Source organism: Pterocles gutturalis, unplaced genomic scaffold (genome assembly GCF_000699245.1).
Source record: "Pterocles gutturalis isolate BGI_N339 unplaced genomic scaffold, ASM69924v1 scaffold29316, whole genome shotgun sequence".
Taxonomy (NCBI): domain Eukaryota; kingdom Metazoa; phylum Chordata; class Aves; order Pterocliformes; family Pteroclidae; genus Pterocles; species Pterocles gutturalis.
In genome coordinates, this window is record NW_010098774.1 from 135,564 (window position 1) to 155,867 (window position 20,304).

Sequence of the window (20,304 nt, forward strand, 5' to 3'; positions counted from 1 at the left end):
ATCACATAGCATACTTGCCTTTTCTTATACAATATATGTAACCTGTTTACAGTAAATGGTTTTAATCCTCCAGAAGTGCAAACCACAGTTTCCCAGATCCCTTCAGTACATTCTGTTCTCTCCCAAGACAAACAGCACTTCAGCCTTATTGGCAAAAGTTTTCATTTAAGGAGTGCTGGATGACTACTGCTTTTCATATCTACTCCTCTCCATATAGCCCCAGTCAGAGAGGCTTTTTATCTGACATTTAGAATCAGCTTCTTTTCTGCATTCTGAAAGCTGGCCTGCAAGACAAATTCTGTGCCCTCATCCTAATATATCAAAATTCAAATATTAGTATTTTTTTGTGATCTCAGGAATATTTCTCGCCGGAACAACACTTGTTCTTTGAGAGAAGTCTAAAAGCACATGAAGTCAATTGCACTTACTGTGTTGTTTGTATTTCTGGTTAAGATGTGGATGAGTGCCTTGATCCAGATAACTGTAAATTTGGGCAGTGTATCAACACAGATGGGTCTTTCCGCTGTGAGTGTCCGTATGGTTACATCCTACAAGGAGCTCAGTGTGTGGGTAAGTATAGCTTTCATCTTCCATTTTGAAGAATCTCCTGAATTGCTAAGGATGGCATTAAGGAGCAGTGGGGTTATATTATTCTAATGTTGTGAAGTCTTCATCCCCGCTGGTGCTTAAAACCTGCCAGGGCAGGGCCTGAGCAATCTGCTCCAAGTTGGTCCTGCTCTGGTTGAGTGTTTGACCCAGATAACCTCTAGTGATCCCAAATTATCCTAGGAGTCTGTGACTATAATTCAGTAAGTTAAGTGAGTTCTTGGATTTTGTATTTTTGTGGGGGTTTTGTTTGTGTGTTAACAATGTAGATTTTATACTTGTTTGAGTATAACCATTTATTCTTGCCTTGATTTAACTGCTTGCAGATACTGATGAATGTGCAGTTGGAAACCCATGTGGAAATGGAACTTGCAGGAATGTGGTGGGTGGTTTTGAATGCACCTGTGTTGAGGGATTTGAGCCTGGACCAATGATGACCTGTGAAGGTGAGACTCCCATGTGTTAAGGACTGTTATTGTAGTTGTGTGATTAAACAGTTTCCTGATTTTAGAAACAATTGAGGAGAGTAAAGCAGCTTAAAAAGAAAAATATGGACATTTGGAACAATACATCTTTATCTGAAACAGAAAAATAAGTTCCTCCTTCCTGTATCCACCTTGAACTGTGGTACCTTTTTCTAACTGGAGGCTGGGTGAACAGGCTTGCAGAACAGCCTCTCCAGAACAGTCCCTAGAAATGCTGCTTTTTGTGTGTATGGTTTTGCTTAACTCACAGATGACCTTTGAGTGAAGAGAGTCACTGTGGATGATGAAGATAGAAAATGGGCTGCTTGGGATTGTTAGGGAACAAACCAGAAAATGTAAATACAGTACTTGACAATTACCATGGTACCCCCATGTTGAATATTTTTCATGCTTTGGTCTCTCATTTAAAAAATAAAATTTTGAAAATGCACAAAGAATGGAGGAGTAAGTAAGATCAGAGTTACAGGAGGGACATGCAGGAAATTAATTAGACTAGAATTTTTCAGTGTGGAAAATATGGTTGAGGAGACATATAATTTAAATTTGTAAAGCTGCAAGTGGTAAAGGAACCAAAAATAGAGGGAACATGTTAGACAAACCAAAGCAAACATTTCTATATGCACAGTGCCTATTTAAGTTGTGGAACTCTCTGCTGCAGAATATTAGTGAGGCCACAAGTATAAATTGATCCAGAAAGAGATTGTACAAATTTGTGTGGGAATCCTTCAGTGGGAATTAAGCTTGATACTTCGGTTGTGGCTTTTGGCTGTGGAAGTCCTTAAACTGAGAGGCTATATCAGGGGAAAGATCTCTGCATACATGGTATGGGGTTTTTTTAATACTTGTCTTCTCCTGTTACAACCAGAGAGAGGAGAATGTCCTAGGACATTCTGACACTTTCTTCTGACCTGACACAGCTGTTCTTAAACTGTCTGCCACAATCTATTTGTTTGCAAGCCCATACAAAAGAATGCTTCTATTTTTGCATCAGCTGGCATTAGTTTTATATACAGTTAGAGCTTCATTCACTTCTCTGTGGAATTCGGGTGAAAGCTCAAATTGCAGAGGAGGAGTTAGTGGAGTGCATAAACATCATTAAGGAGCAGTAATTACTCAAGTAGCCCAGAGCATATGTAAATGCGCTTTGAAATAATGTTTCTAGTAAGGATATTGTTTTATGGAATTCAGTGTACAAAGAAACTGAATTAGTGCATCTAGAATTTAAAAATAACCAGTTGTAAAAACTGAGCCTAGATGTGGAAAAGATACAGTTTTAACTCGGACAGTATTTTGGCAGCATGGATCTGGAAATTACTTCCATTGGCTGCTTGCCATTGAAGATATTGAAACTTCAGGTAGCTATGCAAACATCCTGGCATGTCTGGTGCCTGCTCATATATAGAAATACATAATGAGTAGAACCATGGGTCCTCAACTATTAAAATTTAGGCCTCAGTAAACTGGGATCTGTGGTATTACCTGTTCCTAAAACCTGTGCACTGAAGTGTGCTGAGTTTTACAAAAGTGTGTTTCACTTCCCCCATGGTCTTTGTCCCTCCAAATCCAGATGTCAACGAGTGCATTCAGAACCCTCTGCTCTGCGCTTTCCGCTGCGTGAACACTTTTGGATCCTACGAATGCAAGTGCCCTGCAGGATATGTTCTGCGAGAGGACCGGAGGATGTGCAGAGGTAAAGCTCCTACCAGACTCTCACAGTTCTGAGATAATGATTTCAAGTTCCTGCAGGGGTAGGGCTCTGACTCACTGCAATACTGGACCAGAGTTTTAATCCCAGAAAGTAACTGAGTCAGAAAGAATTTGGGATGAAATTCCATGCTTTGCATTATGCAGTTGATTGCATTAGCCCTGTCCTGGCCATAAACTTGCACATCTGCATAAAGTGAGGTCACATCAGATGATGCGGTTTTGTCTTGCCCTGAAAGTGGGCATTTGGGAGAAATCAACTTGCTCTAGGTTAGTATATCTTATGGTTAGTTTAGCACAATAAAAGTATGTGTACAGTTTGATTATGATTGAAATTCCAAAGTCAGAATTTACTATTGTGAATTTGTAGGTTTGTGTCTCTCTATAATGAAGTCTAAACCTTGTGTTTTAGATCAGAATGAGTGTGAAGAAGGAATTCATGACTGTGACTCAAAACAGATGGAGTGCAAGAACCTAATTGGCACCTATATGTGTATCTGTGGACCAGGCTATCAGCGCAGACCAGATGGGGAAGGCTGTATAGGTAAGTGACATTGAAGTGTTGAAGCTCTTGAAACACACAGTTCCTCAGCAGAGCGGAAAATTTTGGATTTAACAAAGTGTTAAGGAACTCAGGGGAAGAATTAGACAGCTACCTGTGTAATGGATCTACTGGTGCTACACACACTTTGCTTCATTGTTCAGGTGTGCACACATGTGGGCAGTAAGTGGAAAATCTGGATGTCGCTGTCTTTAAAATCAGTTTGTACTGCTGCTGATGAATTGCTCTGAGTGAAGAAAGCAGAGAATTGGGCCCATTGCTGTAAGCTTGTTTATTAACATGAATGAGAGTAGATCTGAATTGGTTTTAAACTTTGGATGGCATTCATAAGTTCAGTGGTAACTATGAAAAATTTTGAAAACTAGTGAGGAACATATTGCAGAGAAAACATAGTAACAAAATATATAGTATTGTGAGCTGCGTGGTCATCTTTCCTCTGAAAATTTAATAAAAGAGACTTCTTATTAAAAAAAATGCAAGTCTAACCCTGCAGAATGCACAGCTTAAGAACTCCATGCAAACTTCTCTAACCTGCATTAATCCAGTAATGAACTTGATTTTTATTGTATAATTTCAAAAACACAGATGAGAATGAATGTCAGACCAAACCCGGGCTCTGCGAGAACGGCCGTTGTGTAAACACGGTGGGAAGTTACAGATGTGAGTGCAACGAGGGATTCACTGTCAGTGACACCCAGAATGAATGCCTTGGTAAGTCGCACATTAACACCTTGATGAACCATCACTTTGATAGAAGCAGTTGTGGTTGAACTTCAACTTAGAAATGTAACATTAAGTAAACATGCTGTTGAATTTACATGCCTTTGGGAAGGGGCCTTTGTAAGTATGTGCCCTCCTGCAAGTTCCTTCTTCGCATAACTATATGCCTGCTTCAGGCAGTCAGTTGGGTTGATGTGCTATGAAAGCTGACTGTCCGGTGGTTTCGGTCATCTGGGAATTGCTCTGCCTTTTGTTTGGTCCTGATTTTCAGCCAGCCCTTTTTCTCTGGGTTCAAACAGAAACATATATTTTTATAAGCATAATGTAACTTGTCTTCTAACTTTTGCTAAATTTCCTGTCTTCTTTGTTTCCCTTAGACATCGTGCTCTCTTTCTTACTGCTGGTAGTCTTTCACTCTCAGTTCCACAGTCTCAGGGTGAAGTATGCCCTTTCTTTTCTATTTCTGACTAAATTCCTAATATCTCATGACCCTCTGGAGGTCGTCATCATTAGGATTCTCTGTGATGCATAATTTGTCTTCCAGACAACAGGGAGGGCTACTGCTTCACTGAAGTCTTACAAAGTATGTGTCAAATCGGATCAAGCAACAGGAACTCTGTCACCAAGTCTGAATGCTGCTGTGATGGTGGCCGAGGCTGGGGGCAAAACTGTGAGGTCTGCCCCTTCCCAGGCACTGTGGCTTTCAAGAAGCTTTGCCCTCATGGCAGAGGATACATGTCTAATGGAGCAGGTACTGACTTCTCTATTAAAGGCTCTCTTGCACAATGTCAAATTCAGTGAGAAATTATAAACTCTTTCTTTTTGCATATTTGAACACTGTGAGGTCCTAAATATTTGGATATTAGTCAAAATTTTCTGAGAGTTTTCATGTTGAGAGAGTAGAGTCCTTTGGGAGGAGGGTGCATGGCCAAAGACATCCATCCCAGCTTGGCAGATATTTATGTTGCATGCTGGTTGACTGACATGCACTCAAATGGGAATTTGCACTCTCACATTTGAGTGTGTTGGAGGTACAGATTAAGAGCTATATGTGTACATGAAAGCAAAGTGATGTTTGGTTTATGAATGCTAATATATGATCAGTTCTGGTTGTTTGCTTCCACTTAAGGCTTGTTCATTGCATTTGAAAGATTAATGCTCCATTCCATATTTTTTCCATAATAGTAATAATAATTAATCTGCAGTATTTTATTATTTTATGGGTTTTTTAAATTTTATGTAAAGTGTGGGGTTTTTTTGTGTCAGGTCACAAGAATCTATTGAAGCTGTATAAAATCAGTTCTTGTTCTTCCCTTGTGAACTAACCCTAATTTAATTGCAGATATTGATGAGTGCAAGGTTATTCATGATGTCTGCCGTAATGGGGAATGCATCAATGAGAGGGGATCTTATCGTTGTCTTTGCAACCTTGGCTATACTACAGATATAACTGGCACTCTTTGCATAGGTAGGTTTTTCATTATGGTGTATGTATATAAAGTCTGTTACTAAGAGATGACTTGAAGAAGGAAATACAAGTATTTTGAAAAATGAGAAAAGAAAATGTCATTCATTAGAAGGCTTTAGGGATTTCAGTTTCCTTCTGATACGTCCTGAGCATTTTGAAAAACATCTCAAATCTTCATTATCAGCATTGAGGTATGTGGTTTTGCTTCTCCTAGATCTGAATGAATGTAATGAGTCCCCGAAACCTTGCAATTTCATCTGCAAAAACACAGAAGGGAGCTTCCAGTGTTCATGTCCGAAAGGGTACATCCTGCAAGAAGATGGGAGAAGCTGCAAAGGTAAAAATCAAGAAGAGAATTTACTGCAGAAATTCTGTGTTTCACAGACAAATGCCAGTCCAAGGACATTTAAATGATATAAATCTGACTCGTTGATTCGTGTGAGTATTTCCACTAAAGACAGTGAAAGTGGCCTGCACAGGATGGAGTGGGTTTTCCAGTTATCTGAATGATAACCTGGATGAACAGTAGATCCACAGGAATTTTTGCAGGCTGATCTTAAAAGACTTTGTAACCAATAGTATATATGATTGGTCATATTTTGGTAAGCATGTTGGTTTAAGCCATATTTTTCAGAGATAAATATCTCTTAATGGATGCAAAGATGAGCCTGTTTTGCAGTGCATCGTCCATCATCAACAGAGTTCTAACCTGCCCATCTCTGCAGCATGCTGAGTAAGGGACAGCAGTGCAAGAGAGACTTTGAAATGTTCATTGTAATTTCATTTATTTATCTATCTTGGTGGCAAAGATGTGACTAAAACCACACGAGGTAGAGTAGCAATTCAAAACTTGGCATGGGAAATGACAGCATACTTTGATATTAGTATTTAAATATTTCTTTTGGAGTAATAGCATGCTTCAGTGTGATACCATTTTGCAGTCTGCCACTGCTTCTCATGGAGATGGTGACTTCTCATTTATTGACTGCAGTGAAAGCAGACACTTACTATGTAACAGCACCTTTCAGACAGGTGAGAGTGGTGTCTCTAATCCAGCATTAGCGTGTACACTAGTGTAGCTCCAAAGTCCCTTTCATTATGTGCAGGGCTTCACGTGAGAGGAACTGGAAGCCAGCATGAAAAGTGAGGCATAGATTCAAAAGGCTTTACTTGATATGTTATTTATTTACATTCACTTCTCTCTAAGTCCAGCTGAATGGTCAGATATTCCACAGGGAACATAAGTGAAAGATGTTTTATTGTGGTTTTTTTTTCAGATCTTGATGAATGTGCAACCAAGCAGCACAACTGCCAGTTCCTTTGTGTCAACACTATTGGGGGTTTCACTTGTAAATGTCCTCCTGGATTCACTCAGCACCATACCGCCTGCATTGGTAGGTGACGTGGGAATGTAGACATAGATTTGGGATTTATTACTGGCTTTTATTCCAGAAGTGAAGTAGCAAAGAGGTGAAATGGGCTTCCCGCAAAACCAAATGGAAACATAGTCCCACCCGAGTAGAAGACGCAAAGAGGCCCTCCCACCTTCCCTTGTTTTCATAATCTATGTCTTTGAATTCTGCACTTGTAAGAATCAGGCATTAAAAGCACCAGTTTGTGATTCTTGCCTTACCCTTTCTTACCCATTGAGCAAAAAGAACATCAAACTCCATATTCTTGGTGAAGAAAGGAGTGTTCCCTTTCCCATAGCTGTTGTTAATGTTTTCAAATGAAAAATAAGGTACTGTCAGCTCTCCTGTAGTGTGGAGTAAAAAAAGGAGAGGGCAGTAAGACAGCTATGTTGCTGATGTTTCCTTACCTCTTGTCACAAACTGTTCATGGTCAGCATTGCTAAATTAGCATCTTCACAACAAGGAATAAAACGTAACACTCGGGCTTTGGTTTCCCTCAGATAATAATGAGTGTGCCACTGAAATCAACTTATGTGGGGCGAAGGGCATTTGCCAGAATACACCAGGAAGTTTTGTTTGCGAATGTCAACGTGGCTTCTCGCTTGATCAAACTGGGCTTAGCTGTGAAGGTAGGTACAACACAGTGCATTTAACTTGGCCTTCTTTTGCTTTCCTTCATCATCTCTCAGCCATACTGTCATCCAAGGGACCTATGGAGTAAGCGTGTGTAGACTGAAGGGGGGTTGGGTATGGAAATTTGGAAACAAGGCAATATTTCTCTTCGTGGGCCTGAATAAAGAGATATATTGCAGGATGCTGAAGAGCTGGATAGGTATTTTCTGAGGAGACTTCAATTTAGCCTGGAATGTTTTAGTTTAAGCATTGTAAGTTCTGCAAATTTCTGTTGAATACTGCATGGATTTCCAAGGGACTCACCAAGGACGGGAAGTCTTGCATTTCCAAGGTGACCTGCTGAAGAGAGAGGGCTGCAGACTTTATTGCTCTGGGTCCCTAAAACCTCTAGAGCCTTCTCCTGGGATAGAGTTTGGTTTGCTTTGAAAAGAGGTTTCCTGGGTTGGATGCTTGGGTAAAAGCAAGGGACTGTCTGCTGTGGAGCCAAGAGCCTTAAGAAATCCTTGGGTGTCCCATATACAGATGGCTTTCTGCTCTCTGCTCCATAGCAGAATGTGAAATCTCTGAAAATTGTGGCTGAATTTGCGCTTACAGTTGTTTTCAGCCCTCAGTTACTTGCTGTGGAGCCAGAAATCCAAACCTGAAAGGCCCAAAGGGGTTTCCCAGTGCTGTTCAAGTTTTTGGAAGATCATAAAATATACCTCTAATATATGAAAACATAAGATTATATGTAACATACTTTTTGAATTTGAGCTTCTCTCACAAAACTCAGAGTGTATGTCACCTTTTTAGATGTTGATGAATGTGATGGAAACCACCGGTGTCAGCACGGCTGCCAAAATATAATTGGAGGATACAGGTGTAGCTGCCCACAAGGATATCTCCAGCATTACCAATGGAACCAATGTGTTGGCAAGTCACTTTTTAAAATTCGTACATTAAAATGCATGTTACCTTTGTTAGCAGCAAGCTAAGGGCAATGGTGCAGTTTGCCATATTTTTCTTTCTGATTATAATTTAATAAGTTCAATGGAGTTCAATTACAAATGTGCACTCCTGTGAAAGGCAGAGTGGATATGAAGCACCCAGTGGCCAATGTCCTGGTCGTGGTTGTGCTTAAGCACAAAATTATCTTGAGGGTGCTAGAAGCTCTATTGACTTTGAGGGAGCTTGTGTTACTCATGTATTTTGTGGTCTGAACAAAGGAAGTCTTCCTCAGCTGTCCAACAGTCTCTGCTCAGACACAGGTCCTGTCTGAGAGGTTGTGGGTCGAACCTGGCAGACTCAGAACCACAAATTTCGATTGCTGAATTGTAAAATTAAACTTCTGGCCCAAGCCATCTAAAATTCTATTAAAATCCTGCTTGATCTGTGCTTCTATCATTCTTACAACACCTACAGGAAGGCTGCTGTGTTTAAGCCTCTTCTCTGCACAGAATTAACCATTTGTCATATTTGAGCAAAGCTGCTGCTATCTGTCTGAAGGTGCTTCTGTGCAGCTTTGGGATACGGCTTATAACAAGTGCTTACAGGACAATTCTGGTTATAAATAACAAATGCTAATGCTCTTTATTTATGTTAAGAAGTAAATACACTGGTGAATTAAAATGCTTATTTCTTCCCTATTTAAACTTTGGTTCTGTCCCAAGTCTCTGAGCCCTCGTAGATGGGGCTGCATGTGCAGAGTATTGTTGCTAGGTATGACTTGAGCAGACAGAACTGGGTCCTCTGCAGAAGTAATGGGAAAAGTCCCTGTATGTTTCAGCAGTGTGGCCTGTAGCTTATTCATACATGAGAAACATTAATAATTTTTCCTCTAGTGACAGTTCTGTGGGTTTTTACTCACATTTAATGGGCTTCATACAAGCTCATCTTGTAGATACCCAGAGATGTGTTTGATGACCTCTTTGAGAACAAAGGGCTTCATAACTCTTTGTTTGGCTTTTTTTGCTTTCAGAAACATAAAAATGCCTTTGCTTGTTATCACTGTGGTGCTCTAGGAGGTCTCTGCTTTTAATTGTGCTTACCAAACCTCCTCACATTTTATGCAGTCCTTGCTATGTTTGCTTGCTTGTGCTCCGGTACTCTATGCCTGTTATGTACAAGAGAACAAGGAGAGTGCACAAACATATGGGGGTTTTGAATATTAATTAAACTAGCAGAGGTTAAGGTTAAATTAGAATTTAATCGGCAGGAGGGTAAAAAAAAAAAGCAAACAAAACAAAACCCTCTCAGTTTTGCAAAGCATCTTGGCTGCTTCCAAGTCTTCCTGGGTGATAGCATTTAACTAAGTGTATTTCCAGACCAGGTGTACACTGCCTTTCCAGCTTTTGAGCCCATTGACTACATTTTCGATTTTATACAGGGTATAAAATATATATATATATTATATACATTCTAATATAACTTTTATCAGTTATATATCTGTTTCAAAATGCACGGGCACTGGTATTTTCCTCACTGAAAGAAAGACTGCAACCTTGGCACCACAAATACTGGTCACCAGAAACTTCACCAGGGACAATTACATTGGGACCCCCAAGTGGGGGAAGACTCAGCTGGCACTTCCACCTTCTTGGACATGGGGCAGTCCAGGAAGAAACCCAAACTGCAAGGAAGGAGGCTTGGTTTCCTCTGTCCTCACGGCATCTCCTTCCCGCTGAAGCTGAGCACGGCAGAGCTGCGTGTTGCAGAGCACAGAGCACAGGAGGCCAAGGCTGGTGCCTGACAGCACAGCTCGCAGAGTCTGAGGCTCCAGTAACTATTTTTTTCACTTTTCTTCATATTTTTTCTTCCAACAATCACACGAAAATACGGGAACTAACCTCACTAGCATCCATACTCTTGCCACTGTGGAGCAAGGCAAAGTGAGTGTCTCTCCTCTTGGTGCAGTAACTGCCTGTGGCCCTAATGTACGTTTATGATGTGGACATAATTGCCATGTTAGGTATGACAGATATTGAAACGTCACTCTAAGTTAATGGCAAAACTCCTATAGGCTTTGGTGACACAGAATTCAGTCCAAGGTTTTAATACCTTGTGGTGTCCACATGTTCACATGGTAACGTCTCTAACTGTATGTGCTTAAGATACTTACTCTAGATCACCTGGGTGTACCACAGGCGAAGAATCCAAGTAATAAGTTTTTCCATGACAGTTCCTTCATATTCCTTGGCAAGCCCAACTCTGCAAACAGTTTGTGTCTTTTTTAGCTTATTTCATGAAGTGTTCAGGGACTTTTGATGTTGCTGCAACACATATTTAGATAATCACTGAAGAATGCTTTGGTCCCTCCCATGCCTTGTGCTGTGTGTCACTGCGTGCTTTGCCCAGGCAGTTCTGTAGCGCACCATGCCATGCATCAGGCTGCAAGAAGTAAAGGCATTCCTTTTAAACAAAGAACACACAGCCACATTGTTTGGAAAAACACAATAATCCTCTGAATTAGTACTTGCTCTCCTGTAACCTGGATGCTTAGGTCAGAGATGCCACTTTATGCTTTACATTTTATCCACACAGTGTCCAGATGGCATTTCTTATGGATGTACGCACACATGCAATACGCATGTGCAGTTGCTTTATAGCAGAAAATGGGGAACAACAGCATTCAGAACATTTCAAAGCAATTTGACACATTAGACAAAAAAATTCAGAACAGCTACATTCAAAAACATTGACAGTAAACAAGCCTGAACTGACCTTGAACTCCTACAATGCCACACTTTGGAAGTCTGGAAAAGAGCTGTCTCAGAATGTGGCCAGTCTCTTCTATGTACAGCTGCTTTTATTTTTTACTTTACTACTTGTTCCTGTACCTTACCTATACCTCATATTTAAATGTGAGCATGTAGGGAGGGATTTTCAGTGCCTGGAAAAGGTATCAGAGCTCGATTCCTTACTCTTTTTCCTTTATTGTTGAATAGCATTATGAACATGGGATTACTGGACCAGATTGTTGGCTGTGCAAAGTTTTATTCTTTTCAGTTGCTTCTGGAACAAAAAAAAAAAGTTGCCTCTGCTTTTCTGCTCTCTGGAGCATGAGCTGACGTGGCATGAAACATCCTCTGTGGAGTAGCCCAAACGTTGCTGTGTTGTATGGTTGTAGTTATCTCCTAGCGACCGCTGCCCCAGCCAAGGGTGAGGCCAAGCCCTGTTCTCCGTTTCTGTCTGATGTGGCAGCATGTTTAGCGACAGTCAAGCATGACCTTTCTGAAGGGATACGTTGGACTCAACGTGACAGTGAAAGTTAATGTGCTATGTTCTGCTTCTTTTCCAGATGAAAATGAATGTCTCAGTGCACACATTTGTGGAGGAGCATCTTGCCACAATACTTTGGGAAGCTATAAATGTATGTGCCCTACCGGATTTCAGTATGAACAGTTTAGTGGAGGTTGCCAAGATATCAATGAATGCGGTTCTGCACAAGCCCCATGCAGTTATGGTTGTTCAAATACTGAAGGTGGCTACGTCTGTGGATGTCCACCTGGTTACTTCAGAATAGGACAAGGGTAAGGGATTCTCATTTTAAACTAACAGACATAAAGGGGACATAATCCGCTCCCTTCTCTGTAGTGTGGAGCAGCAGAACCGGGGGGGATTGTCGCCAATGAAAGAGGGACAGGATTGTGGAGGTCCTCAAAAGTGGATGCACCTGCTGATTTAGGAGATGAGGGAGGGGAAAGGTAACCAAGGGAAGGGAGCAACGTGGTTTTAATGCTGAATGAAATTTGATCAGGACTACCAGTTTGAATTGTCTTTTAAGCTCCTGCACACCCCAGCAGCTAGCCACGTTCTCTGAGCTTGCCACGTGGGAGTCACACCTGTCACTGTGATTTGTGGTGTATCACTTGTCTCCTTTAAAAAAAAAGAAAACAATAACACCCCCCATCAGCTTCAAAGACAGATGATATTCTACAAGTGGCTTCACCCACTGGTTGGAATAACAATTCTGTATGCTCTTATGTTCTTGTATGTTCCATATTCTTCTGTGTTCCAAATAAATATTTTTTTAATATATGTCTGCTTTATCAAGATAATCAATTTTCACTTGCCCCAACGGGAGCATTAGGGCTGTGCATTATGTAGGACCAAGCAACTCAAATGGAAATTTTAAAGTGACTACAAGTTTTGGGATACATTATGAAAGACCTCGCTTTTCAGAGTTTTCAGCAGTTTCTGAAAATTGGTCTCTTTTAATGTGTTCCAGGTTGGATGACAGAAATTACTAACAACTTCTCAGAGCTTAAGTCTGTGTTTTTAAAACTGTTAAATATTGGCAGCTCTCTTAGGCAAAGCCTCATGGAGCCAGGCTCTTGAAATCAAAGGTAGCTGCTTTGGGATTCAGTGAAAATTTTGCCTGTTGACTTCAGCAGAAGTTTTTCCTAGGAAATGCATGCAAAATAATTGTGTTATTATTTGTATTCACAGTCCCCCAAATTCAGCTTTTGATAAGATCTGTGTCTCACTGGAATTAATTTTGCATTTCTTCCTCAGACACTGTGTTTCTGGAGTGGGGCTAGGCAAAGGTCAAGGACAAGAGCTTTCACTCAGTGGAGAAGTAGATGACAACTCCCTCTCTCCAGAAGCTTGTTACGAATGTAAAATCAACGGCTATCACAAGAGGGGAAGGAAGCGCAGAAGCACGAATGAAACTGCAAATGAAGCAGAGGTAATTGACCCTTTTTGGAGGGCAGGGTTGCGGTTGTCTTGTGAAAGCCAGTCTCAGAAGGAGGTGTGCCAAGAGACAACCCCACGGGAACAACGTACAACAAGCAGACCAGAGAGCTGGTTTGGGATGTCAGGTGGCCTGTTTCTGAAGCTGTTCACTGTCGTTAGGCAAAGCCCCTGCATACCCGATATCTATGTTGCATCAAACACTAAAAGAAACGTCCGGCCAGCAGTCTGGAGAGCACTCTGCTCACCAGCGAAGCAGGCTCTTGATGCCAGAGGATGGCGGGTATGTAAAACACTTGTGTGACCTTCTGGCCAGAAAGGCAGGACGCGTCGGTCAGGGTGGATGCAGACCCTGCTGCGCCTTGTTCTGTGTCTGGAGCTGGAGCCTTCTCCAAAGCAAACACTGAGCTCTGGACACAAACACCTCACCTGGAGGGAGTCCAGGGCTGCAGCCCTTCCTGGGGCTCGTCCAGACCCTTGCAGTTAGTCACCCAGGTTGCCATCCTGGGGCCAAGGCTGCCAGTGAGGCCACACGCAGTGCTCACCACTGGCCCAGGCAGCAGAACAGGAGGCAGAGATTAATTTGTCATTGCTAGGAAGCCACTGGGGACAGAGGCGGGTTTCCATTTGCCTCCAAGTGGAGTAGTTGTGGCAGTGAAATGCTCATCACCTATTGTGATGCTCACGCAACTCCGCTTCCTCCTAGCTGTTGTCACTGGCTTTTTTTAATTAACCAAATATTGATAAATGGGGTCAGCACTTACATTTACATGAAAAGTAGTCTGCTGTGTGACAAGTTTTGTCTTTATGCAAAGGGTAGGCACTCCTCACTCATCCTGGGGGGAGGTGTTTTCCTTTAGTCCTTAGCAAAGGTTTCTCAAAAAACCATTAAAGTAAATCCTCCACCAAACTCCCCCTGCTGGGGTCTGTTCTGAATTGATCACAGCACACAGCGGTCAGACACGATGGGAGGTAGGTGATTGTCATTCTGTTTGTTCTTCAGCTGGGCTCCCAGCACCACACCTCCCAGTATGGGTGTAGAAGTCGTGGTAGAAGCATGATCGTGTAATGTTACTGCAGTCCTTCCTGCACAAAATGCAAGGTCCTTGCATTACCTGGGGAGTCCCATATTGGCTTATTTCAACTACTTGTAATATAAAATCAGAACTGCCCAGTCTGGTCATCCAATCCAATCAGCACAAGTCACTAGATTTAAACCTTATTATTGACATTAATTACATACAGACTTCTGCAACTGTAAACAGCTTGTAGAAGTGCCACCGAGTCCAGAGTCATCTGACTTCTCGCTTCTTCACCCAGTCTAAGATGACAGTGATGTTACAGGTGAAGGGATCTACTGGATTTGTCTCAGAGGTGACAGAGAGCTTCCCTTGCTTTCCAAATGAAAATGTTAACAGCTGATGTGCTGTCAGAAACGTTGTCATCCTGCCACTGCAGGTGACTCGTGCACAGGGGACTCAGGGCAGCCCAGTTACCATCCTTCGGAGGCGAGGGGCGATGCTGCTTTTCCAGCACCCTGCTGCACCTGTGGGCCACCCCAGCTCCACACCTAAACAAAGCAAATTTTGCAAAGCAAACTCCCACCTAAATGATGGACCTCCCCCACCAACCGTGCCCTCTTCTGCACATCGTTGTCCACATTAGATTGTGGTTTCCTGGACAGAGGGGAGGAGCATGCCTTTGCTGCTCTCTTTGTGGGAGACGGGGCGTAGACCCCAAGCACAGAGAGGCTTGGTTTGTTGGGCAGCGGCACCCACATGCAGAAACTTTCAGTGCGTGTCTCAGGCTCCCGTTACCCACGCAGGGGCAGTGACAAAGACTGTACTTTATCCTGACAAGTCCTAGGCACATAATAGTGGATTTGACAGATGATAGTAGAGAACTTCTTGTTACAAATGATGTCTTTAATATTGAATGAGCTGGGTGAGAAATACATTCACTGTGGCACATGTGAACTGCTCTCTGACAAAGCCAACTATAACATCGTTTGTTCTTGTGCAGGATCAGCCAGAGCTGGAGCCACCGATCAGTCTCGCCAGCTGGGACGTTGAGAAAGCAGCAGTCTTCTCTATCAACATCTCGGATCTCAGTAACAAAGATCGCATCCTAGAACTGCTTCCTGCCCTCACAACACTGACAAACCATAACCGATATTTAATTGACTCCGGAAATGAAGACGGTTTCTTTAGAATCAATAAGAAGGACGGGATAAGTTACCTTCATTTCACAAAGAAGAAGCCAGTGCCTGGAAACTATTCATTACAAATCAGTAGTATTCCACTCTATAAAAAGAAGGAACTTAACCAGCTTGAAGCAAAACATGACAAAGACTACCTCAGTGGTGAGCTGGGAGATAACCTGAAAATGAAAATTCAGATATTGCTTCATTAATTCATCAACCAAAGACCAAATAATTAAACCAAAGATAGATAGGTAGGACTGAATACTCCTCCCAATCAGATTCTCCATATCATAGGTACAGTCTTACGTGAGTACATTTGTATGAATGAGCACTATTATATTATTACATAAACAAGGTACAGGATGAATACCCTAGCTCAAAGCAACCACTTTCTCAGGCTTTTAAGTGTAGCTGAGCTACCTTGATATGTTGAATCTTGAAAACTGGGACTTTTATCATTGGAAGTTGGCCACTGATGCTGAGACCCGTCATCATTTCAGCAGAGGTACAAGAATGTGCTTTCAACTGATGGACAGCTCTATTTTTGTAATTCTTAAACTTCGCTTCTCCAACTACAACTTACTAGGTCAGCCATTTATGATATCCATTTGGTGCTAGTAAATTTTCAACCTAGATTTATAAATGCACTGTAATATTTACACAACTTAGAAGCCAAAATTGCCATTATTCAGTCTAAATACTTCAATCAACCAAAGTTAGCTCAGTAGTTTATCTCAGTTATGCCTATAATACATTACATGTAAATTAAGTGTGTGTATACTGTAATCATGCTATTTTTATCAATGAAGCATTTGTAAACTAGATTAATAATACCCTTAATGTGAGGGTTTGTAATGGTGCTTGTAAGACCAACTACTTGTTAACTGTATACACAAACCTGATGATAAAGTTTCTGTGACTTGCCAAAATGCACTGAGGTCAGTAGGGACCATTAAACATTCTCCAAAGTCAGATGACAATCAGTGCCATCCTACACCATGACATTATGTAACGTGTCAAGAATACCCATAGTCGTTCATATCAACAAGGGTTCAATGTCATAAATGTCACAATAAAACAGTTTTTTTTTTAGTTTATTCTGTGGCCTTGTGTTCTTGCTAAAAGTGTGATAAATTGCACTCTTATGTTTCAGCGCTGTTGGCAGGGTTGGTTGTGTATCTCTGTGCACAGGTGATTTCTCCTTGAAGGTGTGCTGCTGCCTCTTGTTCATTCGTCACACGCAGGAAGAACAGAAGAAACGGAGAAACCTTCACCAGTGTCAACAGCAGTGGACCTCTGACAAGTTATTGTGTGGCTCCAGAAAGCAAATTAGAACATTTCCGGTGACTTGACCTGAATAATCCTGTCAATAAGTAACTTTGATAGCCAAGACATGTGGAAGTGGATGTTAAATCATTATACAGAAAACATTTAATTAATTTGAAAAGTCTTGTTTGCTAAAACTTCCTTGACTTAAGATATTCCATTCTTTTACCCCCACTTTACCAGCTATTGTCAAATAATGTAAAACTGATAACAGAGGGATAATCTGATACCAAAAGCCGTTGTGCGTTGTAGCTGGGTTTTAATGTCGAATTAATCATTCAATGGTGCAGGTGTTCCTGTACACACAAGTGCCGTGGAGTATCTTGCAGCAGCAGCAGAATGTTGTAACTGAGATGTGATGCTATAAAATCTGGAAGAAAAAATGAAGCAAGCAGTGTTGCTGAAACTGCTGATTGGACACCACTGGAGTTGACAGAGGGAACATATATTGAGCTTTAATAGCTTTAGGAGGGAAATGTACTGTAATAATTCACCCCAAATTGTATTATTTTCTGTAATTAGATTTCAGCTCTTTGATTTCTTCTGCATGACAAACATAACTATATGAAAAGGAGGTTGTGCACAGGGTTACTTTGATATTTTTAATAGACCGCGTCTGGATTTTATTTATTAGTGTGCCAAAATGTTGAACAGTGTATTTTTTCCACATGTTGCATAACTATGGTGAAATATAATCAGAGCTTTATAGTTGTAAATGGCACTCTAATTTCAGCAGGTTGGGAGTGATTTTTTTAATGCCAGTGGCAGTGTACAAGATCGTATGGTTTATAGTTAAGTGTATGGTTTGCGTATTTTCTCTCCAGCCCTTAAACACTGAGAGGAACTGAGAATGATTTTAGAAAGAGCTGTCAGGACTCTGTCCAGTAGAGTTGGTTGAGCATTTAAACTGCTGTATAACACTTTATCATGCCAAAGGTTCCTTGATTGTTTTCCAGCAGCTCCGATGTTGCCTGCACAGTTCTGCAAATCACCTTTGTTATGCTGCAGAAACAAGAAATCTTGACAACATCTCTTTTAGTGATTTAAAGATGGAAAGCCTAATCTTGCTGTACTGATCTGGACACAAAAATCCATTTCCTTATGCAATTATTCATCTGTTTCTTCACAGCAGTGCCCTTTAACTGGTATGTCATTTTTGCCTGTCAGTTTTAGTTGCTGTATGTGTACAATTATATACGTTTGCTTGAATTGCTGCAGTTTCCTTAGAGTCTCATTGAAACACAAAGGTTGCATAGTAACATTGCGTGAGACCTGCAATTAGAAAGTGGCTTGTAACCTCCAGTGAGATTTAAAATCATTTCCTGTATTTGATTTGATGGTGGGATCCCAGAATGACTCTAAGCACTCGACAGACTGAAGCAGAGGTCTTTCTGAATGTGTATACTTCTGCAATTAAAGGATATTTTATAAATTCAAGGAAATGGTGAAATCTTTACTTATTTGAATAACAGTGTGGCTTTCCCCCACTGTGTGTATGACTCAGCCTAGATGCATGTGTGGATAGTAAATATAGGTTTTGTTTAACAGAGTTTAACAAAGATGGCTTGTTACTGTACGTATCGAATCACTCTCTTGTTGTGTGTTGTAACAGGATCTTGTAAACTTGACAGCTGACGTGTATTTTGGCAGAACATGACTGTTTCCACAGTCTCCCTTTTAAGCTGACTTTCAAAGGACCCGAAGTGTTTGCTTTCTTATGGCGGGTCCCAGAGGATCACACTCAGGTTTTCTCTAAGATAAATATTCTACTCTGTGATTCAAGTTCAGCTCTGTGCTTGGGAAGAGCTAACCTGGTCAGCACTTCTCAGCACAGACAGGCCTGAGCTGTTTGAGGAGCGCGACGCCGTGGCTGGTGCCCAGCAGCTGCCTGCGCCTTCCTGGGACCCAGCCTGGGCACTGTCGGTCCCCGCTGGCAGCACCGCGACAGGTAGGTGCGGCACAGCCTGCTGCCAGGCCAGGCTGGGGCTGGTGGTGGCGGTACTGCAAAAGCCTTCTCACCACTGTTAGAAACTGACATTGCTGTGAAGGAATTTTTCGGATTTCCCCTTTAAACTGATGCTGTACCTGAAGCATTAAAGCCCCACAGTACTCGCGTGGATCTGGTGGCTTCTGCCAAAACGAGCAAGGGTAGCAGCTCACGTTGAGCTGCAGTGGTGCTACTTTCTGGGCAGGCACCAGGCCAGAAGGAGAGAGCTGCTCTTCTTTCAACTTCACTGTTCTGACAAGAAAATCCTGTGTTCAGCTGCAGAGGGGAAGGCGGGGTGCAGGGGCGGACGAGGCCAGGGCTGCCTGTGGAGCTGCAGGAGCTGTGTACCCCTCCCAGTGCCCCCCAGCTGCCCTGTGCCAGGTAGGACAGGAGCTAACGGGACACACCAGCTCCCCAAAGCGGGCACATCTGGGCCCAGGAGCTTGCCCACTTCACCCTCTCCCTAGAGCAAGTTGCTAAGCTTTTCTGCTTTGGTTGGCTTCATGCGTGCAGGAGTGGCCGGCAGCGAGGGCCAAGATGTGACGTACGGCAGGTTAATCCGGGTTGGCAGAGTACCACCAGAGTACTCGCCCAGAGTAAGCCCTCATTGTTATCACAATCTTGGCAGAATGACATTCGGCTAAAACTCTTGTGTTCAGAAAATCCCAGAGCTTCTAGTTGTTGCCTGTGGCTTGAGTGTGTTGGATGCAGAAACCCGCGCAGCCCCTGTGTGAGCTCCTGCAGGAGCAGACGGGGACGCACACAACCGCTGCTTTCAGAGAGGCAGAGGCTCTGCTGGTGCTGGGAAGGTGGAGGTGGTCAGCGGCAAGATTCTGTGCTGCTGCCACACTCGATGCATGCTTCGCCAAGGTCCTTGGTACCCCTGGAAAGATTTCGAGGGCAACACCTCGTCCCTCTGGGGTGGGCCGTGTGCTTTGGTTCGCCTGAAGATGAGACCATCTTCCTGTGCAGCAAAAACCTTGAAGATGCTGATGACTTCAGCCCTGATGAATTCCAACAATCTACTTCTGCTGTCCTTAAAACTTGCCAAATATTTCACACCCTTGTAACAAATGCTTTTGAGGAATATCGCGCCCAAGCCAGCTCCTCAGTGATGAGCTTCCCATTTGAGCTCAGCAGAGGAACCTTGAGGCCAGAGAGGTCACCAGAGTGTTTGGGTTTGTATTTCAGGCTCTGCTTTCTATTTCTAACATGCCCCTGCACCGTGCAGTGATGGCAGGAAGCTGCCGTGGAGGCTGGGGCTGCCCGGGCAGCGGGAATGTGCTGGCAAAGCTGGGCTGCAATCCCGTGTTGGTGTCACCCAGTCCAGCTGGTGCTGTTGCTGCTTGGTAGCGTACAGCTGAGTCCTCAACCTGCCTAGAAACACGCTCATATGTGTGTGTAGTAATGGATGTGCTTTTCCTGAAGAGCCTGGACAAATAACTATACCTCAGTACTTCCAGGCTAAAGTCACACTGTGCTAAGCCTTTGCTAGGTACCCAGGAAGGGCTTTTTCTCCTTCCCT

General features: G+C 42.5%; 1 protein-coding gene across 1 annotated transcript in view; it reads left to right on the forward strand.

Moving 5' to 3' along the window:
- LOC104462251 (fibrillin-1-like) overlaps nt 1–16,888 on the forward strand; it is a 138,956-nt gene extending 122,068 nt beyond the window's left edge. Inside the window, 14 exon segments of the mRNA XM_010074127.1 lie at nt 454–570; nt 933–1,052; nt 2,659–2,781; nt 3,208–3,339; nt 3,943–4,068; nt 4,622–4,828; nt 5,420–5,545; nt 5,760–5,882; nt 6,823–6,939; nt 7,458–7,586; nt 8,383–8,502; nt 11,867–12,098; nt 13,084–13,258; nt 15,286–16,888. Of these exon segments, the coding sequence (XP_010072429.1) occupies nt 454–570; nt 933–1,052; nt 2,659–2,781; nt 3,208–3,339; nt 3,943–4,068; nt 4,622–4,828; nt 5,420–5,545; nt 5,760–5,882; nt 6,823–6,939; nt 7,458–7,586; nt 8,383–8,502; nt 11,867–12,098; nt 13,084–13,258; nt 15,286–15,675 (2,237 nt within the window). The 3' untranslated portion in view covers nt 15,676–16,888.
- Nucleotides 16,889–20,304: the final 3,416 nt, after the last annotated feature.